Genomic DNA, 20,482 nt, shown 5'->3' with positions numbered 1-20,482 from the left:
ACCATATTGTAATCTGCTCTTCCAAGGTTCCAGTGCATGTGAAGGTTTCTCATGTAACTGCTGAGCACCAATTTAGCAGATCGTACAGGTCATTAATCATGTGGGAGGGGAGGAAACTTTCTGCACAGCTAGAAGAGCTGTTAAGACTGAGTAAACACTACTAGCTGGCTGTATGCCTGCTTTTTGTCAGCACAGTTCCTTCTGATACCACTGGCTACCCAGTTATACAGCCCAGCTTCACAAGGCTCAGCCCAAGGCCACCCAGCAACAAGTGAAGTAAAGCAATAACGTTAAAGCATTTTAACTTGGTGATGACTAAGTAAGGCTAAGACATTATAGTAGTCTTGCAGATAAACTGCTTTCACACGTTTAAGCCTTGAAGGAAAATAATTTATTTACATATGGAAAAAGTTATATTCTCCTTTCCCTGAAAAAAAAAAACAAATCCTGCACTGTGTGGGCACCTGCAGCATCCCAATTCCTTGATGACTTTAACACTTGGGTCTGCAAGCAAAGGAGCATGGGGTGGAGGGGGAAAGAGCATCATCAGAGAAGGGAAAGATGAGCTGGCTTTATGGGGAGCAGAGCAAGAGAGATTATCTCCTGTTTCAAGGATGACTGCTTACTCAGCTTGCAGCTGGTTTGAATTCACACCTCCTGCACTGTGCAGACAGGCAAAACTGCAAAGAGACTTTTTAGTACCAGCAACCAGGTTAAAGACTTCCAATAAGATCTTCCCTTGCCTCCATCTCTCCCAGGCAGGTCTCAATGAGGGAGCAAATAAGGCTTCTGTCCCCACTTTAGATGAGTTTTGCAGGGCCTAAGCCATTTTTAAGAGCTAAAAAGTCACTTAAGAATCCTAAGCCAATCTAGGCTCTAAACTATGAATTTGATCTTCAAAGCCTCGCCAGTTTATAGACAAGTAAAGCCTTACAGCACCTGATCCAAGGCTTAAAACTGCTCTAGGATACAAAAATGCTGTGAAGCAGTACGACAAAGCCAAATAGTAAGCAAGCATTCAGTTAGTACTTTTATGCCCAGGTTGGACATCAGGAAAGGTGTCTTTTCCAAAATACTGGTCAGGCATTGGAACAGGCTGCCCAGGGAGGTGGTGGGATCACCATCCCAGGGGGTATTCAAGAAACACTTAGATGTACATGGTTTAGCAGAGAAATACTGGTGCCAGGTGAATGGTTGAACAGGATGATCTTCTTGGAGGTCTTTTCCAACCTTGGTGATTCTATGATCCTGATTTGTACACTTTGCTCTCTCGCCTTCATTTAAAGGTCAGTTCATGGCACAGATGGGGTTGCAGAGCTATAGCAGCTGTTTGAATAGTAACAGCCCAGGCTTCTACAGCCCTACTGGTAGAGGCCAGCAGACTGATTTAGAAGTTTAGGGATTTGCAGTTTTCTAGCAGAGTCCAACTCACCACCACACCAATTTCCTGCCCCCAAAGACTTCCTCTGGACCAGATCTTCATGCAATAGCACTGTCTAGCAGGGTCCTTCTTAAAGAAACATCTCCAACATTTTCCTAGGAGTAAACTATCTTCATTCACTCATATTAAAAAAAAAAAAAACAAAAAAAAAAAAAAAAAACCAACCACATTAGGATGATCAGTATCCTCCCAAGATATACCATCCTGAAACATGGACACTGGCGAGCTCAGTATCACTGGGTTGCTGGTAGTGTTCTTTTCTTAAAGCAGAGTTTCAGCCCATGTCATTTCCAACAGCTGAGGCATGTCTTGCAGCAGCAGCACTTCTCATTTCTCTTCCTCCCAATCCAATTACAAACTCAGACTAATTTCCGGAGATGTTGTGAAAGAGTAGATCCACATTTCAGCATATTTTGCAGCCAGACAATCAAATACCACAGTAAGATCCATAGCCTTTTTGTATCAGATAGAAGGCTTTGCATTCTCAAAGCTTCTCCATGACCTTTTGAAGCGACCTCCCCCAAGATCTGTAAGGTTTTTATTAGGGAGAAATCCCTGCCTCATCGCAAAGCTACATCTCAAGCAGAGATCAGAACTAACCCACTTGCCCACTCCAGCAATAAAAGGTGAGAAGCATTTCCAATCTACAGGAATAGTCCAGGCCTGCAGCAGCAGCACCCCCAGATCAGCCATCAAGTAGGGCACTGCATCACCTTTGGAGACATGGAGCCAAATTGAAAGCAGAGAGAAATATTTCCAAACCAGATCAAGTCAGAATACTGCCAGGAGGAATTTGCATTTAGTTATTTGACTTTAGCTGGTGATTTCAGTTCTGTGGCCGTTCTCCAGAGACTCCAATCCATGTGTAGAGACTGAAACAGGAAAAAACTTCAGGAAGATACTGTTGAGCTGCAGCTAGGTGACAGTTAAGTGATTAGAAAGAACAGAGGCCATGGTACAGAACAGGACTGTTTTAAACAAAGTTTAAGTCTGTTGTTTCTCAATCTAATTAAAAGCTTTACTAAAGTGAGTTTGATTGGAATGATTCCTAGCTCCCTCAGAAGACAGCTCTGATCTCCTGTGCTCTTAAGCCCTCTTCCAGCTACACACCAACGCCTCTGCCTCCAAAAAGAACTCCAAAAAAGCTCAGTGCCAACCTCACAGTATTATGTCTGACCACAGAACAGTTACAAGTGAAGCTGAATCATGTACTAAGACAGTTGAAATCACCAGGGAAGCACCATCTGCAGCGCTGCTTTTAGAAGCACTAGCAAACACCTTCTCAATGCTTGGAGTATGACTAACTCCCACTATGTATTTACCAAGCTCGCACCTGGATTTTGTACAGTGAAGTAAACTCCACACTAAAAAGGACAGAAGCACAGCAGGTGACAGTACCCAAAGCACCTGTACAACCAAGCAGTACACAAGTGTATGCAAACAACAAGGCTTAGGAGAAGTAGTCTAGCAAGTGTACTTTGGCAAGCATAGCAACAAGTGAGTATACTGGTTCTGAGCTTCATATTCGAAGCAGAGAGACTCCAAATCCACAGCTCAGATCCAGGCACGGAGACCTGGCTTGGTGGAATCCCACAGCTTCTAGCGCATCATTTCAGTATTCCTCACAGGGAGCACAGAAGGGTGCTTTGTCAGGAGGTCTGTGAGAACATGCCACACAAACTTTGAGATCCGTGCGAGCTGCCAGGCAGCTCAGTGCATTTGCGAGTGCATGCTGTACTGTGGCAGGCAGCTCTGTACTGGGAGGCATTATCACCCTGATGAAGACGATGGCTGTACAAAAAGTCACAGCCTATGAGAAAGGATGGGAGCATTGGTCCCGGTGCCACGCACTGGGGGAAGCAAAAGCCTCCAACTTGTCAAGTGGATTTGCAAATACCCATCAGTTGACAGAATTAAGTGCAATTTTCTTCTGTATTTTCTAAACGGAGGCACGGACAGGAATTTCTGAGAACACCTGGGACTTCCACATCTCCCCAGTGTTCAGGAAAGTGATGTGACTGCTAAGTACGGGACATGTACAACAGCAGACTGCTTTGATTTCAGTTTGGAGTCTGTAGGCAAAAGGCACCTGACCAGTCTAGTTCAACCAGGTTCTGGAAGCAGCAGCCTGTATTTACATAAAGGGCCTGACTTACATTTTGTTCATAAGACGAATGAAGGCATGAGCAACTTCTTACAAATATACGATATGTGGCATCAGACCTTTAACTCTTGCTAAAAGTTTTCCAAAGCCATTCCCTTCTCCCCAACCCTGTCCTCCAGAAGGCAAGTGAATGTATGACTCTTTGTCTCAGTGAACTTTTTCCACGAAAGAAAAGCTTGAAGATAACAAATTTGCTGTCAGTGTCACTACACTAAAACTACTACACGTGCTGTTTAAAACAGAAGCCCCTCTTCCTTCAATCCACTGATTTAAAAATGCATATGAAAACTAGACTGAAGTTGACTCCAAATTCCCATGTTGACTCGTCAGTTTATTCCCCACCTGCCCCACTGCAGCTTCCCTTATTTCTCCAGCAGCATCCCCCATTTCTTGCTGTCACAGTCTCCTAGCAAACATCCTTGGTCCAGACAAAAGCTCTTATGAGAACATTCAGTAGGAGACACGGTAGGCAACGTTTAGGTATCCTCATCCCTTGCAACCTCACTGCACATTTGATGGGTCTTAATAGAAGCATCACTTGAATGCTACTGTTACACACAGAGCTCAGTGGCACCATGACAGAGCTTCTACCAGGTTTTTTTGATACCTTACATCTAGTCTGTCTAATCCCCTCACTGCGTTACCCTGCCTTCTTCCAGAGCTGGCTTAAAACAGATGATGATGTATCACAGTACAGCTGACAGTACTTGACATAAAACAAAACAAATAAAGGCAATCACCAAGTTAACATATTTACCTGTTTTCTACTCCTTTCAGAGGGTTTGCCTAGCCAAACTTAAGATTTAAACTTCTGAAATTCAGCAAGTGAAATCCAGTTATTTTTACTGCATAACGCTTCAAGTTTAACGTCTATAAAGCAAGTAACCACAAGGAATAAGCTGTATAGAAACTCTATTAACATTTCTGCTATTGTTTTGTCTGAGGCGAGAGCGTTAAGTGCCCATGAAATACTAAAACCCTCCTAGCCAGCAGCTGAAGTACATATATATGTTTTAGACACGCCCCAGAATCTCTCAGAATGTAAGAACACACACCAGATCTAATGATCACCAAACACTCAAATCACACCTTCAGCCCTGTAATGTTTGCTGCCACAAACCCTCCAGGAACCAGCCTTTCCACTAGGTACACAGGGGCAGGCAACAGACACAGAGCCAGTTACATAGCATGGTCAAGCTAAAGAGCCTATACAGAAGACAAGCCCATGTTGTTTATTTACACTTCTCACCTGGCACAGAGCACTGGTGAGCCCACCACCAAGATGCAAGAGGTAACACAGAAACACTAGCATTGCACCAAAAGATTGCCCGCACTGCCTCTGTGCTTTTGCACAGCCATTCACTATCACTGGATATAACTGAATAATCCTCATTAGGGAGCACTAATTTGTGCTGTTCTATCTGCAACAAGTACAGGATTTTACAAGCTACCCATGCAAACATGGATTGCTTGGAGTGCCTTACTCCAGCAAGGCTTTGGCTGCTGCCTGCCCATAGAGTACACAGCACACCCAGCCAGGCAGCACAAATTCCTGTAGTGCTTCCAGCCTGCTTTGGAGCAACAGAGCAACAGTTTTTACTTGCAAAGAGCCAGAGAATCACCAAGGTTGGAAAAGACCTCCAAGATCACCCAAGTCCAACTGTCCACCTATCACCAATATTTCCCACTAAATATGTCCCTCAGTACAACAACTAAATGTTTCTTGAATGCCTCTACGGTCAGTGACTCCCAGACCTCCATTGGCAGCCCATTCCAACATCTGACCACTCTTTCCAAGAATGGGAAGGCCGACCCCTCACTTCATCACAATCTCCCTTCAGGTAGTTGAAGAGAACTCTGCCCCAGGCCCATAGCATTGCTTGGGGTTGTTGTGGCCAAAGTGCAGGACCCAGCACTTGTTCTTTTGAACTTCACCTCACTGACCTCTCAGTCCAGCTATCCAGCCTGTCCAGATCCCTCTGTAGAGCCTTCCTACCCCCAGGCAGACCAACACTGGTGTCATCTGCAAACTTAATGAGGGTGCACTCAATGCTGTCATCCAGGTCATCAACATAGATACTGGACAAGAGACAGGCCCTGATACCAACCCCTGGGGAACACCACTCATGACTGATCACCCGCTGGATTTAATTCCATTCACCACCACTCTCTGGCCAGGCCCACCAGCCAGTTCCTCACCCAGCCAAGAGTGTACTGTCCAAGCCAAAGGCTGCCAGCTTCTGCAGGAGAATACTGCAGGAGACAGTGTCAAAGGCTTTGCTGAAGTCTAGGTAGACTACATCAACAGCCCTTCCTCATCCAGGCAGGTCACTAGATCACAGAAGGAGACCAGGGTGGTCAAGCAGGACCAGACTTTCACAAACTCTTTCTGGCTAGGCCTGATCTTCTGGTTGACCCACACACACTGTGTGATCTCCTTCAAGATGATCTGCTGCACAACCCTTGCTGGAACTGAGGTCAGACTGCCAGGCCTGTAGTTCCTCAAATCCTCCTTATGACCCTTCTCGTAGATGGAAGTCACGTTGGCAAGACTTTAATCCTTTGGGACCTCTCCAGTTGACTAGGAACACTGAAAGATGGGAAGTGGCTTGGTAATCACCTCCACCAGTTCCCTCAGCACCCTTGGGTGGATTCCATCCAACACCATGGACTTGTGGCAGTCCAGGTGGAGTAGCAGGTCTCCAACTGTTTCCACTTGAATGGTAGGGGATTTATTCTGCTCCCTATCCAAGACTTCCAGGTCAGGTAGATAGACTACACCATGTCCTTGTCATGGATTCTGTCATTGCTGCAAATTGGTTATGCGTAAAATATGGCACTTGAATATTTCTGCGCTACTCTTAATCTTGTTAAGGAAACAAGAAAGAATCCCATAACTGTGCATACAATAAGCCATGAAGAATTCAGTCACAAAATCAGCAAGTCTCTGCAGGATTTTCTTTGGCTTTGCTTTTTCATTGTTATTTTAAATATAATGCAGTTAATGCATCTACCTTTAAAGTAATATAACCACTGAAGTTTCCATTACATTAATAAGTGCTCTGAGATTTTATGATTGATACCTCCTTGAATGACTTTTAATGCTGTTTGAGCTGAGTAAATTCTGTTAAGAGACATTTGCTCTTACTTCAAGTCAGACTCGGACAATCAATTAAATGAAATGGCTAGCTGACAGAGATATTACTGTCACATGAATCAGACAGCCATAAAACAGTGATTGCTCCAACAGCAGAGGACAAAGAAAAGGGTCAAGAAAGCTTGTCTGGAGATGATTTCACATTGAGTGGGAAAGCTTTTAAGGATTTCTATGTCCTAGAAGAGCTCGAGTATCCCTTTTCTGACACCTGGCTCTGGACAGAAGATGCAACTTTTCACCTCTGGGTGACATTACGGGCAATTTATATTTGCTTTTTCACAACCTACACAGGAAACGCCTTCAGATTACTGATCTCAAGCCTCAAGATTTCCAAGCAGTGGTTCTTGTATTTATGCATGACATAATTCCGTCCCCATCTACTCCACAAAAAAAAAATCCTAAATATCAGTGTACTTGGATAAGGTGATCTCTAGGCGCCTTATACTCCTACAGAGCATTAAGTAGAACAAGCTAAACCATTGATTTTACTGACACATGAAAGCCTCGCAGTATTTCAGCTTGACCTGAACATCACTAAAAACCCTAAAATATAGCTTTTCACAACTAACTGAGGCTTAGTGTCACTTCCTACCACACAAGCTCACCCATCACACACCCCATTTCACAGCAGTAAATTTAAAAAAAAAAAAAAAAAAAAAAAAACCCCACCCTACTCTCACTCACTCGAGATACAGCCATGCTACAGTCTGAGCGATCAATTTTCTGCTTAATAGATTAGTCTAGTAAACTTTTCAACCCTAATGCTTCAGGGATGGTCTAACTGATACTCAGTAGAAAAGCTTCCAGAATGACAAGAACACAGAAGAGATTCATGCTGCACAGGCAGTGGGGCAGTCCCAGGGGAAGAGGAAGACAAGGGCTCACTGCAGGTCACATCAGGGCCAGCCACACTGCAGGCACAACACCCAGACCGTCAGACAGCTCACAGGAGACATCCCGACACTCCAGCCTTAGCTGGAACACTCACCACCTTGCTCAAGGCTCCCAGTGTTGTCCAAAGCAATCTACACAAGTTTGAAATCAAGCTGCCACTGCACTGGGAGGCAGGGAAGAAAATGAGCTAAAATAAGAAGGAGCTTGGCCACAGCAGTGCTGTTTGCCAATACATTCCCCACACACTACCATCTTGGGACCAGTATTACAGAGCTGGATGCTATAGAACCTGAAGGAAATACAAAAAGCATCTGTACTGCGCAATGCATGTAAGATAGCAAGCTTGTGACAGAGTCCCCACTTTCCTTCCAGAGAATAAGCTTTCAAAGTTCAGATCAAGGATCTATCCTTTTTCTTGACATCAAATCCTCTCTAAAACAAAGTTGTGGAGCACAGAGCACGAAATCACAAGTGGCTTTTGAGAAGATGCAGGACAGCAGGACAGGTGCTTTAAAACCTCAATGCTCAAAGCTAAGCACACTGCAGTAAAACAGCTTGTCTGTCTTCTGACAAGAGGGTGACATCTGGCAGCAGGAAAGTCAATATTTAATCGAGTCTCCTTTCCCAGCGCTGTGAAATAGGCTGGGGATGCTCCACATCTCTGGCAGCACTCCAGCTGCTCAGAGCTGATCTTCAGGGACCACCTCAGCCAGGTCCAGCAGTGCTATGGAGATGGCAGGCAGCAGTTCCCAATCTGCTCCTGCGCACTGCAGCCTGTCAAAGCTAAGACATAAAGCTCAGCTTTGTAAACAGTAATCAGAGTGCTAGGAAGAATCAGCGGGTTGGCTTACAGCAATGATTAGCTTCAGGCAGGAGATCTGCTGCTTCTCAGTACTCAGGAGTCCTTAAAACACTTGCAAAACATGTGAAGTGTGCTGATATACATCAAGTTTATCAAACCTTTCAAATGCCAGGATGCAACATGTGTAGTCTGAGACCAGCTGAAGAGAGAGCTAAGTAGGATTGTTCTCTGCTCAGCTTCAGATTCCTATTAGCTTAAAGTACTTTAGAAAAAAAATAAGCAAATTAGATGTGAACAACCACCCTCATACACATAGGGAAAACACGCTGATTCACCATGCTAAGTTACGATGACAAAACATTACCTAGTAAGATTCTCCTTCAAGGTTTTTTCTCTTCACCTGGGATCAGTGCCAAGCACACAGACACCTGACTGAAAACACCAACATCAGCCCAAGACACTTCCCTTGGTGCATCATTCAACTGCATCCTAAGCTTATGGGTCTCTAACAACGCTCCACCCCCCTCCAGCTGCTACAGAAGGGAAAGCAAAACAGAATTCTGCCTTTCTGACGCTTCTAACCTCTCCCACCATCCACGGCAAGCTGCTCCCCAGCCTTTGCAATCCTGTAACATAATATTGCCATTGCTTGAGACTGGAGATTCCGTGGCTCAAAGTCTGTCATCACTGGAGATCTGCAGCTGGACCAAACTAGATTTCAGTGGTAACAAATGCGGCAAAAAAATTGTAACTAATTAAACTAATTATAGCTAACATATAAAGGCACTGCATCCTGTAAATTTAGATGTAACAGAGTGTTATTATTACTGGTACTTCATCTGCATAAGTAGTCTTTCTGTAGTAATAATCAGATCTAAACCAATAGTTATTCTTGAATTAAAGTTTCAATTACAGTAACAATTAATTACTGGTGCATACATAATGTACACACACAACGTGTGCTTCCTCTTTGCCTAGGAAGGTTTAAAGCACAGTGCACGTTTCCTATGCTGCTGGCAGGCCAGACACACAGATAGTTCACTCTGCTTCTGTCTGTGGCACAGCATCTTATTGCAAAAGACCTCAGCTGTGCACTCTCAGCTCAGCCCAGCCAGTCAGCACCCCAGGACGCTTCCTGCTTGCCCTCAGACTCTGCAATAGAGAAGTCAACTTGTGCAACAGGAAAGTTGCAACCTTCAGTGACAGTACTCACACCACAATAGCACTGGTTTCTCATGAGTCAGCATTAGCCTACCTCTTTCTGCTAGGGTAAGAAATAGCACAACACGCCTTTTTCCACACACCAGCGTTTGCTGGTAGCCGGTGTGCTCTCCCTTGTATTTTCCCTCTCCAAAAGCCAACAGACTGCGTACTCCAATTACCACCATTTGTAATTGCAGCTGAGAAAATCATATAGCTGCCTACACCTCTGGCAGAGGGGTTGTGTTTTCATAGCAGGGCAACCACAGTCAACACCTGTGACAGCTCATGCTGTCACTCTTTGCTGCCAAAAGTGCTGTACACCCACTCAGCCCCCTTAACCACAGGGAAAGAGGAACGAAGAACGGGAGGAAGAAGTGGCAGGAGCAACACCAAACCTTTAGGAGAGAAACAGATTAGAAAGCTATGGGTAGCCTGTATGCTACAATTGACATTCATATGAAAAGGTCTGAGCTTGGAAGTCTAGCCTCTAGCATAAGGTTTTTGGAACAACAGCTCACACCCTCTCTGGCTAATACAAATTCAGACATGAGGGACTCTGAAGACACCCACTACCTTTAACAGGAGAGGAAATACTCCCTCTGGAGTCTTAAATTGAAGCTGACAGACACAGTAACAATTTTGGCTGAACAACAGCGTTTCAGTTTTGTGCTTAATCTCACTTAATGCTTGTTTTCCTTTTCAGTCATCCTTTGTTTGACATTTTTCTGCTTACTCACTGCAGGATATTAAAAGGACAAGGGTAAAAACATCCTCTCCTCCAATGTAAGATTCTCTATATAGCGCATGCTACAAGGACTCCAGCAGAGGTAACAGGGAGCATGAGCAGTCTGTCTAGAGGTGACATTCCCTTAAAAACAACAACAAAAAACCCTTAAAGCCAAATGTATGCTTGTTAGTCGTGATGGGCTCAACAACCACCACCTCAGTTTTTTCCCTGTAAAACGAATGGAGCTTCTTTCCCTTCCTTGTGAAAGCTGGTCAACAAAATGTTGGCTTTCAATAAGACTCCCTGCACTGTTTCTGCTGCCATGGAAACATCACTTTTTGAAGAGCTATAGCTGATATCCTCCTTTACCTGGAGTAGCATCCACCACCACCACAAATCAGCAATCTACAAACAACTCACTGATGGTATGTGACATGATTAGCCCCTCATCTTCAGGCTAAACTTCTCTGCATGAGATGGGGAACACCTTCCCCATGAAAGTCATCTGTACCCCTTCCTGCTGAAGGAGCGAATGCTAGTAAAGGAAGGGGTCACAGAGCTGAAATCAGGCTCATGAAGTACAAGAGTCACGGGAAGGTGCAAGGAAGTCCAGTTCAACTCACCGACAGTGCACTTGCTCAAGAGGCACCTTGATGAAGGTCTGAAGCAAGATCATTTGACCACTGCATACATAACGGAGTGGGGGGTGGAACTGAAGGGAAGTAAGACAACCATGACTAAGGCTTTCTGCTCCCTCCCATAGAGTTTAAGAGGCACCCGACTGCGTAAAAGTCAGCTGTGCCCATTCTACCCAGATCAAGCAGAGCAAGGCACTGATCTCATTCACACTGTTACAGGTCTGGTGCAGGCTTTTGTTTTGAATTGACAAGGCTAGGCTGAGATTTCAAGGTCTCTTGGCTGTGCATTTGTAGAGGGAAAAAGGGGAACCCAAAGGCCTTTTCTGAGAGCTTTGAAGCATGAGAAACTGCAGAAGAGATGGCTTGCGTTAATTTAACACTGCTGGGATTTTAAAAGCTCAAACAGTTACAGCTTGGCCTTGTGGAGCCCAGAGAAAGCCAGTCCTTAAGCTAAGTTTCACTACCCCGAATGGTCTGAGAGCAGTTTTTCTCCAGCTGGGTGGAAGATTTTCCTGACAGGATACCTGCAAGCCACAGCATTTGCAACAGGGAAGAAGGACAGAGGATCTGTGCACACCACAAGCAAAAGCCTCTTTCAGGCCTTGTCACCACCCCACCTGCTCCCCATCCTCCTGAAAAGGGTGCGACAGCTTGCAGTCACCCTCCAACTCCCCAGTCTTTGACCTAGCAAAAACAGCTGATGCTGTTCCAGCCACCCACGCTGTGCCAAAGCATAGGCACACGTGGCAGCTATTGGAGTGCCCCTCCAACACAGCATGCTGATCCCAGCAACTCAGCCACTGCACTCACCCACACGCCAGCTGAGGAGGGAAGCTCAGCCACGTCATCAAGTAACTCCTCTAACAGCACTGTTGAGCCAGGACCCTCAATGTGGATCAGAACAAAAACTTTCCCCCTCTCAAAGATTTCAAGCAGGTCTGGCTCTGTTCAGTGGACCTACTGATGTAATGGGCCTTCCATTCTTCAACTCACTGCTGCAGACGCCCAGTTCAGTGAAATAATTCCCCCTTTACAGTTCAAACTGTCCTCTGTTCTCTTTTATTTACTTATCAAGTGTTTGGTTTTATAACAGCACAGCAAAAATACTTCTTTCCTCCAGCGCTACAAATACTTAGTGATAAAGAAAACAAACAAAGCAGAAGAAAAAGGTGTTCCTTTGTTCATTAGGACAATGAGGGAAGTTCTGTCCTACTGCCAGCAGTCAGTTCCTTCTGAAAAAAAAGAACGTTAAAGTACACTTTATCAGCCCCAAACATGTAAAACAAGGCTTTACAAAAGGAAAGGCTTATATGCTGTCTTATGGATCACATAGGGACTCTGAGAACAAGAGATTTTGAAAGACATCAGTTTACATAACTAAAGTGCAGAAATATAAGAGGAACCACCTTATCACCAACTGAGATTCCGCACTAACAGGCAGCAGTTTTGCTCTGTGTTTGTTAGGCTTCCAGCAGTACAGCCTAATCAGTCAGAGCACAGCAGCACACTGTGTCAGTACTGTCAGTGCTGCTTTATCCTCATTTTCCATTGGCGTATGGAACCAGCACAAACAGGAGCGCAGAGATGCTCTTCTGCAAACAAAACCATGTTCACTTTAAAGATGGAAGAAATCATGCAACTTCAGTTACTAGCCCATGCAGAGAAAGATGGGATTTCTAATCATAGCATCTTAACACACAGCACTACAAGACAGGTCTCCTCATCTCAGGAGAATACTACAACCCTTCAGCCTGAACTAGCAGCACTGTTTCAGTGCTTATAGTCACAAATCAAGAGACTCCAAGTGCTTGGAGCCCCAGTTTTCCCAGAGAGGCTGGCAAAGGAACATGCACTAGGCACCATTTAGAGGAACACAGCCAGCTCAAACGTTCCTTTGCTGAAAATGAAGCCTCTGCAAGCCAAAGATCGTAGGCTAGTACCTTCCCTTCTGTTCTCCCCTGACATGAGGACTCCGTGCATAAGTCGAGCAGAGACTGCTTCTTCACACATACAGGAGGTGGGAGGAGTAAGGAAACCACCAAAGCATTCTGCAACTGTGGTGTCCAGCTCAGCCACCAGCTTGTTTTGGAACTCTACTACATATAACTGTGCAGCAAACTTAATTTCACATAGGCAGCTGCTGGCCCTAAACCTCACTGTATCAGCAATCCTATACTCCCAGAATATCACCTCAGAAGTATACACATTAATAGCTGTTTAAGCATTGCCGCCTTGACTACACTCAATAAAAGTGGAAGACTTGAATACATTGCACACCTAGAGGATTAACCTTGTCTAAGGCTTTCTTGGCCACACTCCCAACGTGGAGACTTTCATCTCCGAACTCCTGCTAGCTAAGAAAGCTGTCTTCATATCAACCTAAATGATTTCACGATTCTCAGTCCTATAGCAATACCATGCAAATAATAACAAGAAGTCACACGCAACCTCTGATTCTAGGTTTTAAACTCATTCCTGGCTACTAGAAGCAACACAGGGTGCTCACAGCAGCCCTGGGGACAGGACTAGGCAGCCTGGGTTTCCGCAAAGTGCATGTCATTGGTGAGTAATACCATATCATCAGGCAGGATTTCCAGCACAAGCACTCCAGTTTGCCAGAGAGAAGTCTTTGAGGGCTGGCCAGCTGAGCACAAGCCATTAACTGACTGAGCACAAGTACGTTGTGTTTTTCTAGATTTTCTCCATGTACCTACAGATCTTCACCTCACCAGAATGAGAAGCACACTCCCCCAAAATGAAAGCAGTGGAGGAGGGTGTTATGCTATGTTTGCTCCATAGCAATCTTATTTCACAGCAGATATACTGCTTTGATGTACAGCCTGGGGTGCAGCACTCTCTTTATTCAGAGCCATATTTAAACCAAAAATGAGTTCAGTACCAAAACACGCCTTCTAGGAAGAGAAGCATTATCAATAAAGCTCTGGAGAGCCCAGTAGTTAACCCTTTTTTCACTAGAAGCTGGCCAAGACCCTAAAACTACTACAACCAATCCTGAGAGAACTTCAGGACACGTACCTAGGCATGCATTAACATACTGCAGTTGGAATCAAATTCAGAACGAGCCAACAGCTAGCAGAACAGTCCCATTCGCCAATCCCCACGGCTTCATGGTTTAAGCACACACCGAAGATAGACACAAGACTTGGGAAGAGTTTGGAAGAACTGGCTCGAAGCACTACGGCAGACACGGACCGGCTGGCGTAGGAGCAGCGCACCCGGCCGTGGATGCTCGCAGGACCCGCAACCATCCCTAGGGCAGGGCCGCCGCCCCGGCACACACACCGCTCAGCTGAGGCCGCCTCCTCCCCCGTCCAGGGAAAGCGGCCGCGTGCTTCGGCACCGCGCAGGCGTCCTGCGGCTCCGTGCGCACCTCCGGGGTAGCTGTTAGACCGACAGATCCTGCTCTACCCGCACCCACATATATATATATATATATATATATATATATCGCGAAGCCCGGAGCCGCGGTGCCGCGAGCCATCCGCTCACGCCGCGCAAGTTCCCGTCCCGCTTCTCCGCTCCCGCCCGGCCGCCCCGCTCCTTCGGGAGCCCCGCGCTGCCGGACCTCCGCCCGCGGGACGCGGCCACAACACAGCAGCCCCGCCCCGGTTCCGCGTCTCCGCACCGGGAGGCCGCTTCCCGAGACACCCCGGGACCTCCCGGCCAGGCCGACCCAACCGACGGCCGCGACAGCCACGAGGAGCCGCGGTCCCTCCGCAGCCTAACCCAGATCAACGCTGGGCGAAGCGCGAGGTGCGCGCAGCCACCGCCGGGAGGGCCGTGCCGGGCGGCTCCGGCAGCCCGTCGCCCCGCCGTACACGGAGCCCTACCAGGCTCCCCGTGAGGCTCCATGACGGCCCCGGCTCCTCCGCCGTCTTCCCGCCGCGGGGCACCGCTCTCCCGCCGCCGCCTTCCCCCTCGGCCGCCGCTGCTGCCGGCGGAGGCGCCGCCCGCCCTGGCGAGGCGGGGCGCGATCGCGTCACTCAGGCGGCCCTCCTGCCCGGCCCGGTCCCGCCAGGTGAGGGCGGTCCCGGCGGTGGTTCAGAGCGCTCAGCCGCCCGCTGGAGGGCTGTGAGGGGAGTGTGAGCGCCGCCAGGGGATAAGACGTCGAGACTGAAGTTTAAACGCTGAAAAATAAGATTTGAACACCAGCTGCATTCGGCCGTGCCGGAGGAGGCCCGACGTCTGTCTGTCCACCTGGCTTGGGATTGCTCACTGACCGACTGCCCCAGGAGCCACGGCCCTGAGGTGCCCGTGCCTGATGGGCCACCCTCGGGCAGCTGAAGCACAGCCCCTGCCTCACAGAATTATCAAGGTTGGTCTAAGATCAGTAAATCCAGCCATCAGCCCATCCCCTCCTTGCCCACTAATGATGCTGTATCTCCACGTTTCTTGTACATCTCCAGGGATGATGGGTTCACCACCTCCCTGGGCAGCCCATTCCAGCACCTGACCACAGTTTCCAAGAGTAAATTCTTCCTAACATCCAACCTGAACATCCCCAGCACAACTTAATGGCATCACCCCTCATCCTATCCCTGTTACCTAGGAGAAGTAGCTGACCCCCACCCCACTACAGCATCCTTTCACAGAGTTAAAGAGAGCAATAATATCTCCTCTCAGCCTGCTCCACAATAAACAGCCCCAACTCCTTCAGCTGCTCTTGGTAAGGCCTGTGCTCCACATCCTTCACAGTTCATTGCCTTTCTCTGGAAGCGCTCCGAGGCTTCGATGTCTTTCTTGTAGTGAGGGGTCCAAAACTGAGCACAGTACTTGAGGTGCAGCCTCACCAGTGCTGAGTACAGAGAGACAATCACTTCCCTGCTTCTTCTGACTATGCTGTGTCTGATAGAAACAAACCAGGATGCTGTTGGCCTTCTCAACCACCTGGGCACACCACTGGCTCACGTTCAACCAAGCATCAAACAATACACTCAGGTCCATTTCCTCTACACAGTCTTCCAGCCCCAAGCCTGTAGCATTTTGTGGGGTTGTTGTGACCAAAGTGTTATGACCCAGCACTTAGTTTTGTTAAAGTTCATACAATTAGCCTCAGTCCATCAACACCTCTGTGGGGCCTTCCTACCCTCAAGCAGATCAACATTTCTTTCCCCAGTTGGAGACATCTGCAGACTTAGTGAGTGTATTCAGTCCTCTCATCCAAATTATATCCCTGCCTCTTCTCACACAAAGCACAACCTAGCCAGCTCCCGTCTCGAAAAGATACTAAAGGTGGCATTGTTAACTTGTAGTGGCTAAGTTCTGTGTATCTTTTGGCCACAGCACTGTTAATCCAACATTAGGAGTCCTAAGGCTGGATTTATTGGCTTGTCAACCCAAGGCCAAGCTCCTCCAGCTGTGGTTCTTTTTCTTCCTTCAAGTCCTTATCTAGTGTTTTTCTCTCCAGCGTTGTGTGTCTGTACAGTGCTCGCACACCTCAAGTGGTATGCACATCATGCAGCACTGGGTTGTCTGCTTATTGGAACAACCCACACAGGCTGAGTAAGGAGACAGGAAAAGCTCCTTCTGCTTAACAGTGTGAGCAGTTACACAGGTACAGCATCTGCAGCAACCTTTTATGTTATGCTGCAAGCTGCCTTCAGTGATTCCACCTTCTAGTTATCATGCATTTGCTGCCAAAGCATAGGTACACTCACAAATTGCACCAAGTTGCTGAAATTAAAACACAATTTTATTTTAGCTTCTGAGATTCATTCCCCTGTGGGGCTTGCTAGCACAACAGGCAAACCTGAGCCCCATGGCTGAGTTACGGAGAATCAAATAGCTGAAAACAGACCATGAAGTGCCTGTCCTACCTACAGCCTGTGTTCTTCCTGCAAAAATAACACCAACCAGAGAATTTTTCATTATGTAGTTTGAAAAGCAGGAGACTATCAGAACATTAAGCTACCAAACATATCTTTTGCTCCATCCTTTTCAAATCCCCAGGCCTTGATATCTATCATTGTTTGTTTGAAAGGTTGATGTGCACACAGAACCAGCAGCAAGGCATGCCTGGCATGGCTCTTTGTGAATAGCCAGATTGTCCCTGACATGTAGCATGCAGTCACATGGGGAAGCAGAGCACAATGGAGAGTCAGGAGGTGCCAATTCAGGATGTCCTTGCTTCAGATAACAAACAGCATCAAATCCAGGTACTTTTTAGTGCACAAGGCAGTTAAAGACTTAAGCTTTTGCTAGAATAAAGGCACACTTGCTTATGTCCTAGCATATACACAGTCACAGCAGGAGGCCAGTGGTGCCATAAAAATAGCAAGTAGATAAAACAAGGTATAAATACACAGGGATATACTTTTATCTCATAGCACAGCAAGTAATTTAAGCATGGTTCTCACCAGAGAAAGCTCATCCTGCGTATCTGTTACAACTGTTAAAAAAAAAATACTTTTTTCAAATATCTGTACAAGTAATCTTTTCTTAAAATATTTTTTTCCCCATGGCATGCCACTTGAAGCCCCAGGCTTCCCCACTGAGCAGCTGCTATTTCCTACAGGATCTATTTCACAGAGGAAGCCATCAAGAGCATTACAATTTGCATCCCTTCACTTTGCAGCTGCTTCACCCTAGCAGCACCAAATGCCTGCCAGGAGCCAACCTGCATAGCAGGGAAGCTGTCAGCATCTGTTCACTGCTTGAGGGACTAGGAATACTTAGCCAACACATCCAAAAAAGCATGAGCTAGCAAGTGAGGACATGCATGCTATCCTGAGAGCTGGGCACAGCTGACAGAAGTCTGGCACTGAGCAAACAGCAGTGCCTCACCCACAGCCACCCCACTTAGGAGTGTCCTCTTCAGCCTAGGTGCAACCTACAAGTGCACCAATTTTTGCTGAATTACAAGTTTAGCAATTCTTCAATTCACCCAGCACTTGGGTTTCCTCAGCACCTGCAGCCTATTCAAAGGGCAGAAATGGCTACCTGCAGATCTCAGCCAGTTCACATCCCTAGTTGTCTTTTCCAGAAAGGCTCTAGATGCAAGAAGGACACTCAAACCCATCTCCAAATATGATAGCATAGTTCCTTTTTACACAGTCCTGTGTACATAGAGATGGAATTGTTTTAACAAGTATCTGTAACTGGTGCCTATTAAAAATAGTACAAATGTTGCCTAAGGCTCCAATTATGACCCCAGATTATAAACAAACTCAAAAGCCTGAGCCTTCCCTGAAGGCACTGTTGTCCTTACAAAGGAGAAGTGTGAAGGGCAATGGGAGCAGCAGTGTACCGAGCCACTATGCTTTGTGCCTTGACTTCTTGTTTCCTTGGCAGTTAGATCCCATGCAGGTGCCACTTGTGCAGGAGCACATGAGCAGCAGTAAAGCCAGAAGCAGCTCCTGGGGCAGCTGTACACCAGGCTTCATTGCACAGCCATGGGGCTGCAGTCAGGCTGCATCTCCTGCTCTAGAGTCAGATTCTGGTTTTAATATTCACAGTAACATCTGATCTAGGGCAAGTATAACAAGAAAAGCAGTCAGAAGTGCCAAAAAGTCAAGGTTTCAGAGAATTAATACATATAAGTTCACTCAATCCGGATTTAAGACAACCAATTATTTTCCAAAGATGCTGCTGTATTTTTTTTGTCTCTTCAGCTCCATCACGGATGTGATTACCTCCAAATAAGCCATCCTGTGTACAAAGAGCTGAGTCCAATGACAAACTGCACTATTTTAAGGTAGCTGTTATGCTGATGCACTGCCATGAACAAGCATGGTTGTGCAACCAAGCTACCAAGAGGGCTGAGTCCTAGCATATTTCTGACCTGCATCTGTAGACGTACTTTGGCAATGCAGCACAGAGTTGTGTGCTGCAGCTTGCAGAATTCACATGGTCCCTTCAGTTGCCAGATCGAGAATCAGGTACAAATGAACGAAACCCACAGAGCCTCAACAACTAAGCAATACAGAATGCTAAAGAAATCTGTCCTGAATGCCTTCCCTTTCTGAAGCTCTAGTACTTCACTTGGCACCAAACAAGCCCTCCTTTCATTCAGAGCCTTGAGTCATCCTCTGGAAGAAATCTGTCTTAAGGAACACATCCAAGTTTTTATTTCAAAACACAGCAAAAGAGCACAGTCAGCTTGTCTCCTTCATGAGGCAGTGCCTAGAGGGATTTAATTACCCAAACAGAAGGATTTCGTTAACATAATCTTAAATGGAAGACGAGTGCATACTGAACTATAAGTATTATGGGCAAATAAAAGCTACAGATACTCAGTGAAACTGTACTTGCCATATCCTAAGTGATTATGACTTGGGTATTAGGGGAAGAAAACCAGACAAGCAAGCAGTTTCTCTCCTACTACATTCTTGCCCAGATATCTCACCAATCACACCCCAACAGCACTTACTAGATCAAAGTCATCACTGACAGAGGAGCATAGATCAAGTCAGAAATCCTTTGCAGTACGTCCCATCTCAGGTAGTTTTAGAATTCCATCTGCCCAATTGACTTTATTGTCAAGAACAGACACTTCACATGTGAATGCCTTTTTAAAGGCTATACTGTTTTTAAAAAAAATCTTATTTACATCCTGCCAAAAGCCTTTGGTGGAAAATAAACCTCTCAAACCTCATAGCATCTACAGGTCAACTTCAGGATCCTCTATACATAACTGGGGTGGATAAATTCCTGGTGGAATTCTACAAATGCCATAGGCTCCATCTCACCAGAAGTGCTGTAACTTGCTGAAAATAGCTGCAGATGCCTTTCCATTTCTTTAAAAGAACAAATGTCTTTAAGTCCAAGGTCACTTTTGCAAATGGGAGTTAAATTGAATTGCTCAGATACTCGAGAAGAAAGTTACCCTGTGGTCCTGGTCGCTGGCTATCAGCACAGCCAGGGCAGGGCTGGTAGCTGAAGACTTCCATGTTCTTTTGGAGGCATCTCTGAAAGCCAGTCAGAGTGGAGCACTGCACCACACCCCCAGTATTATGCAATAGTTACTTTGATGTAGCACAGTTCTGGAACAAATCCTTACAGGAGCCCAGCCTTCCATCAACAGACCATGCTTCATGACACCCATCTGCTTGAAACCCGTTTCCTGTAACCGATCCAACCGGGTGCATGCAAAACACCATTAGCTGAGAACTCAAACCTCCCCCCCGTAGTAGCGTTTGACACCCACTCTATGCAGCAGCCAGCAAGCATGCAATAAATAGACACGAGGGAAGGGAGGAAGAGCAAAGATAAATGCTATTAAAAATAAATAACGCTTGCGTTAAATGAGCGGCAGTGTCGCTAGAGGGAGCGCCTGAGCCTCTGCGGGTGCAGGAATTCACCCACCAGATGATTTGTGGTCTCCTTGGTTAAGGAATGGTACAGGCGCGCCTAATTTATTTAACAGCCCAAAACCACTAACAGGGCTTATTTCATATGCAAAACAGATTGGCATAGATATACACACAGATACAAGAA

At 46.3% G+C, this 20,482-nt stretch overlaps 1 protein-coding gene across 1 annotated transcript in view; it reads right to left on the bottom strand.

The window, feature by feature from the left end:
* The window catches only part of TPD52 (tumor protein D52), a 109,127-nt gene extending 94,082 nt beyond the window's left edge, over positions 1–15,045 (bottom strand). Inside the window, exon 1 of the mRNA XM_048938617.1 lies at positions 14,878–15,045. Within this exon, the coding sequence (XP_048794574.1) occupies positions 14,878–14,899 (22 nt within the window). The 5' untranslated portion in view covers positions 14,900–15,045. The remainder of the gene's footprint in view (positions 1–14,877) is intronic.
* Positions 15,046–20,482: the final 5,437 nt, after the last annotated feature.

This window comes from Lagopus muta, chromosome 3 (assembly GCF_023343835.1).
Source record: "Lagopus muta isolate bLagMut1 chromosome 3, bLagMut1 primary, whole genome shotgun sequence".
NCBI classification, from domain to species: Eukaryota; Metazoa; Chordata; class Aves; order Galliformes; family Phasianidae; genus Lagopus; species Lagopus muta.
The sequence above is the reverse complement of the archived record's forward strand: the minus strand, read 5'-3'. Positions and strand labels throughout refer to the sequence as shown.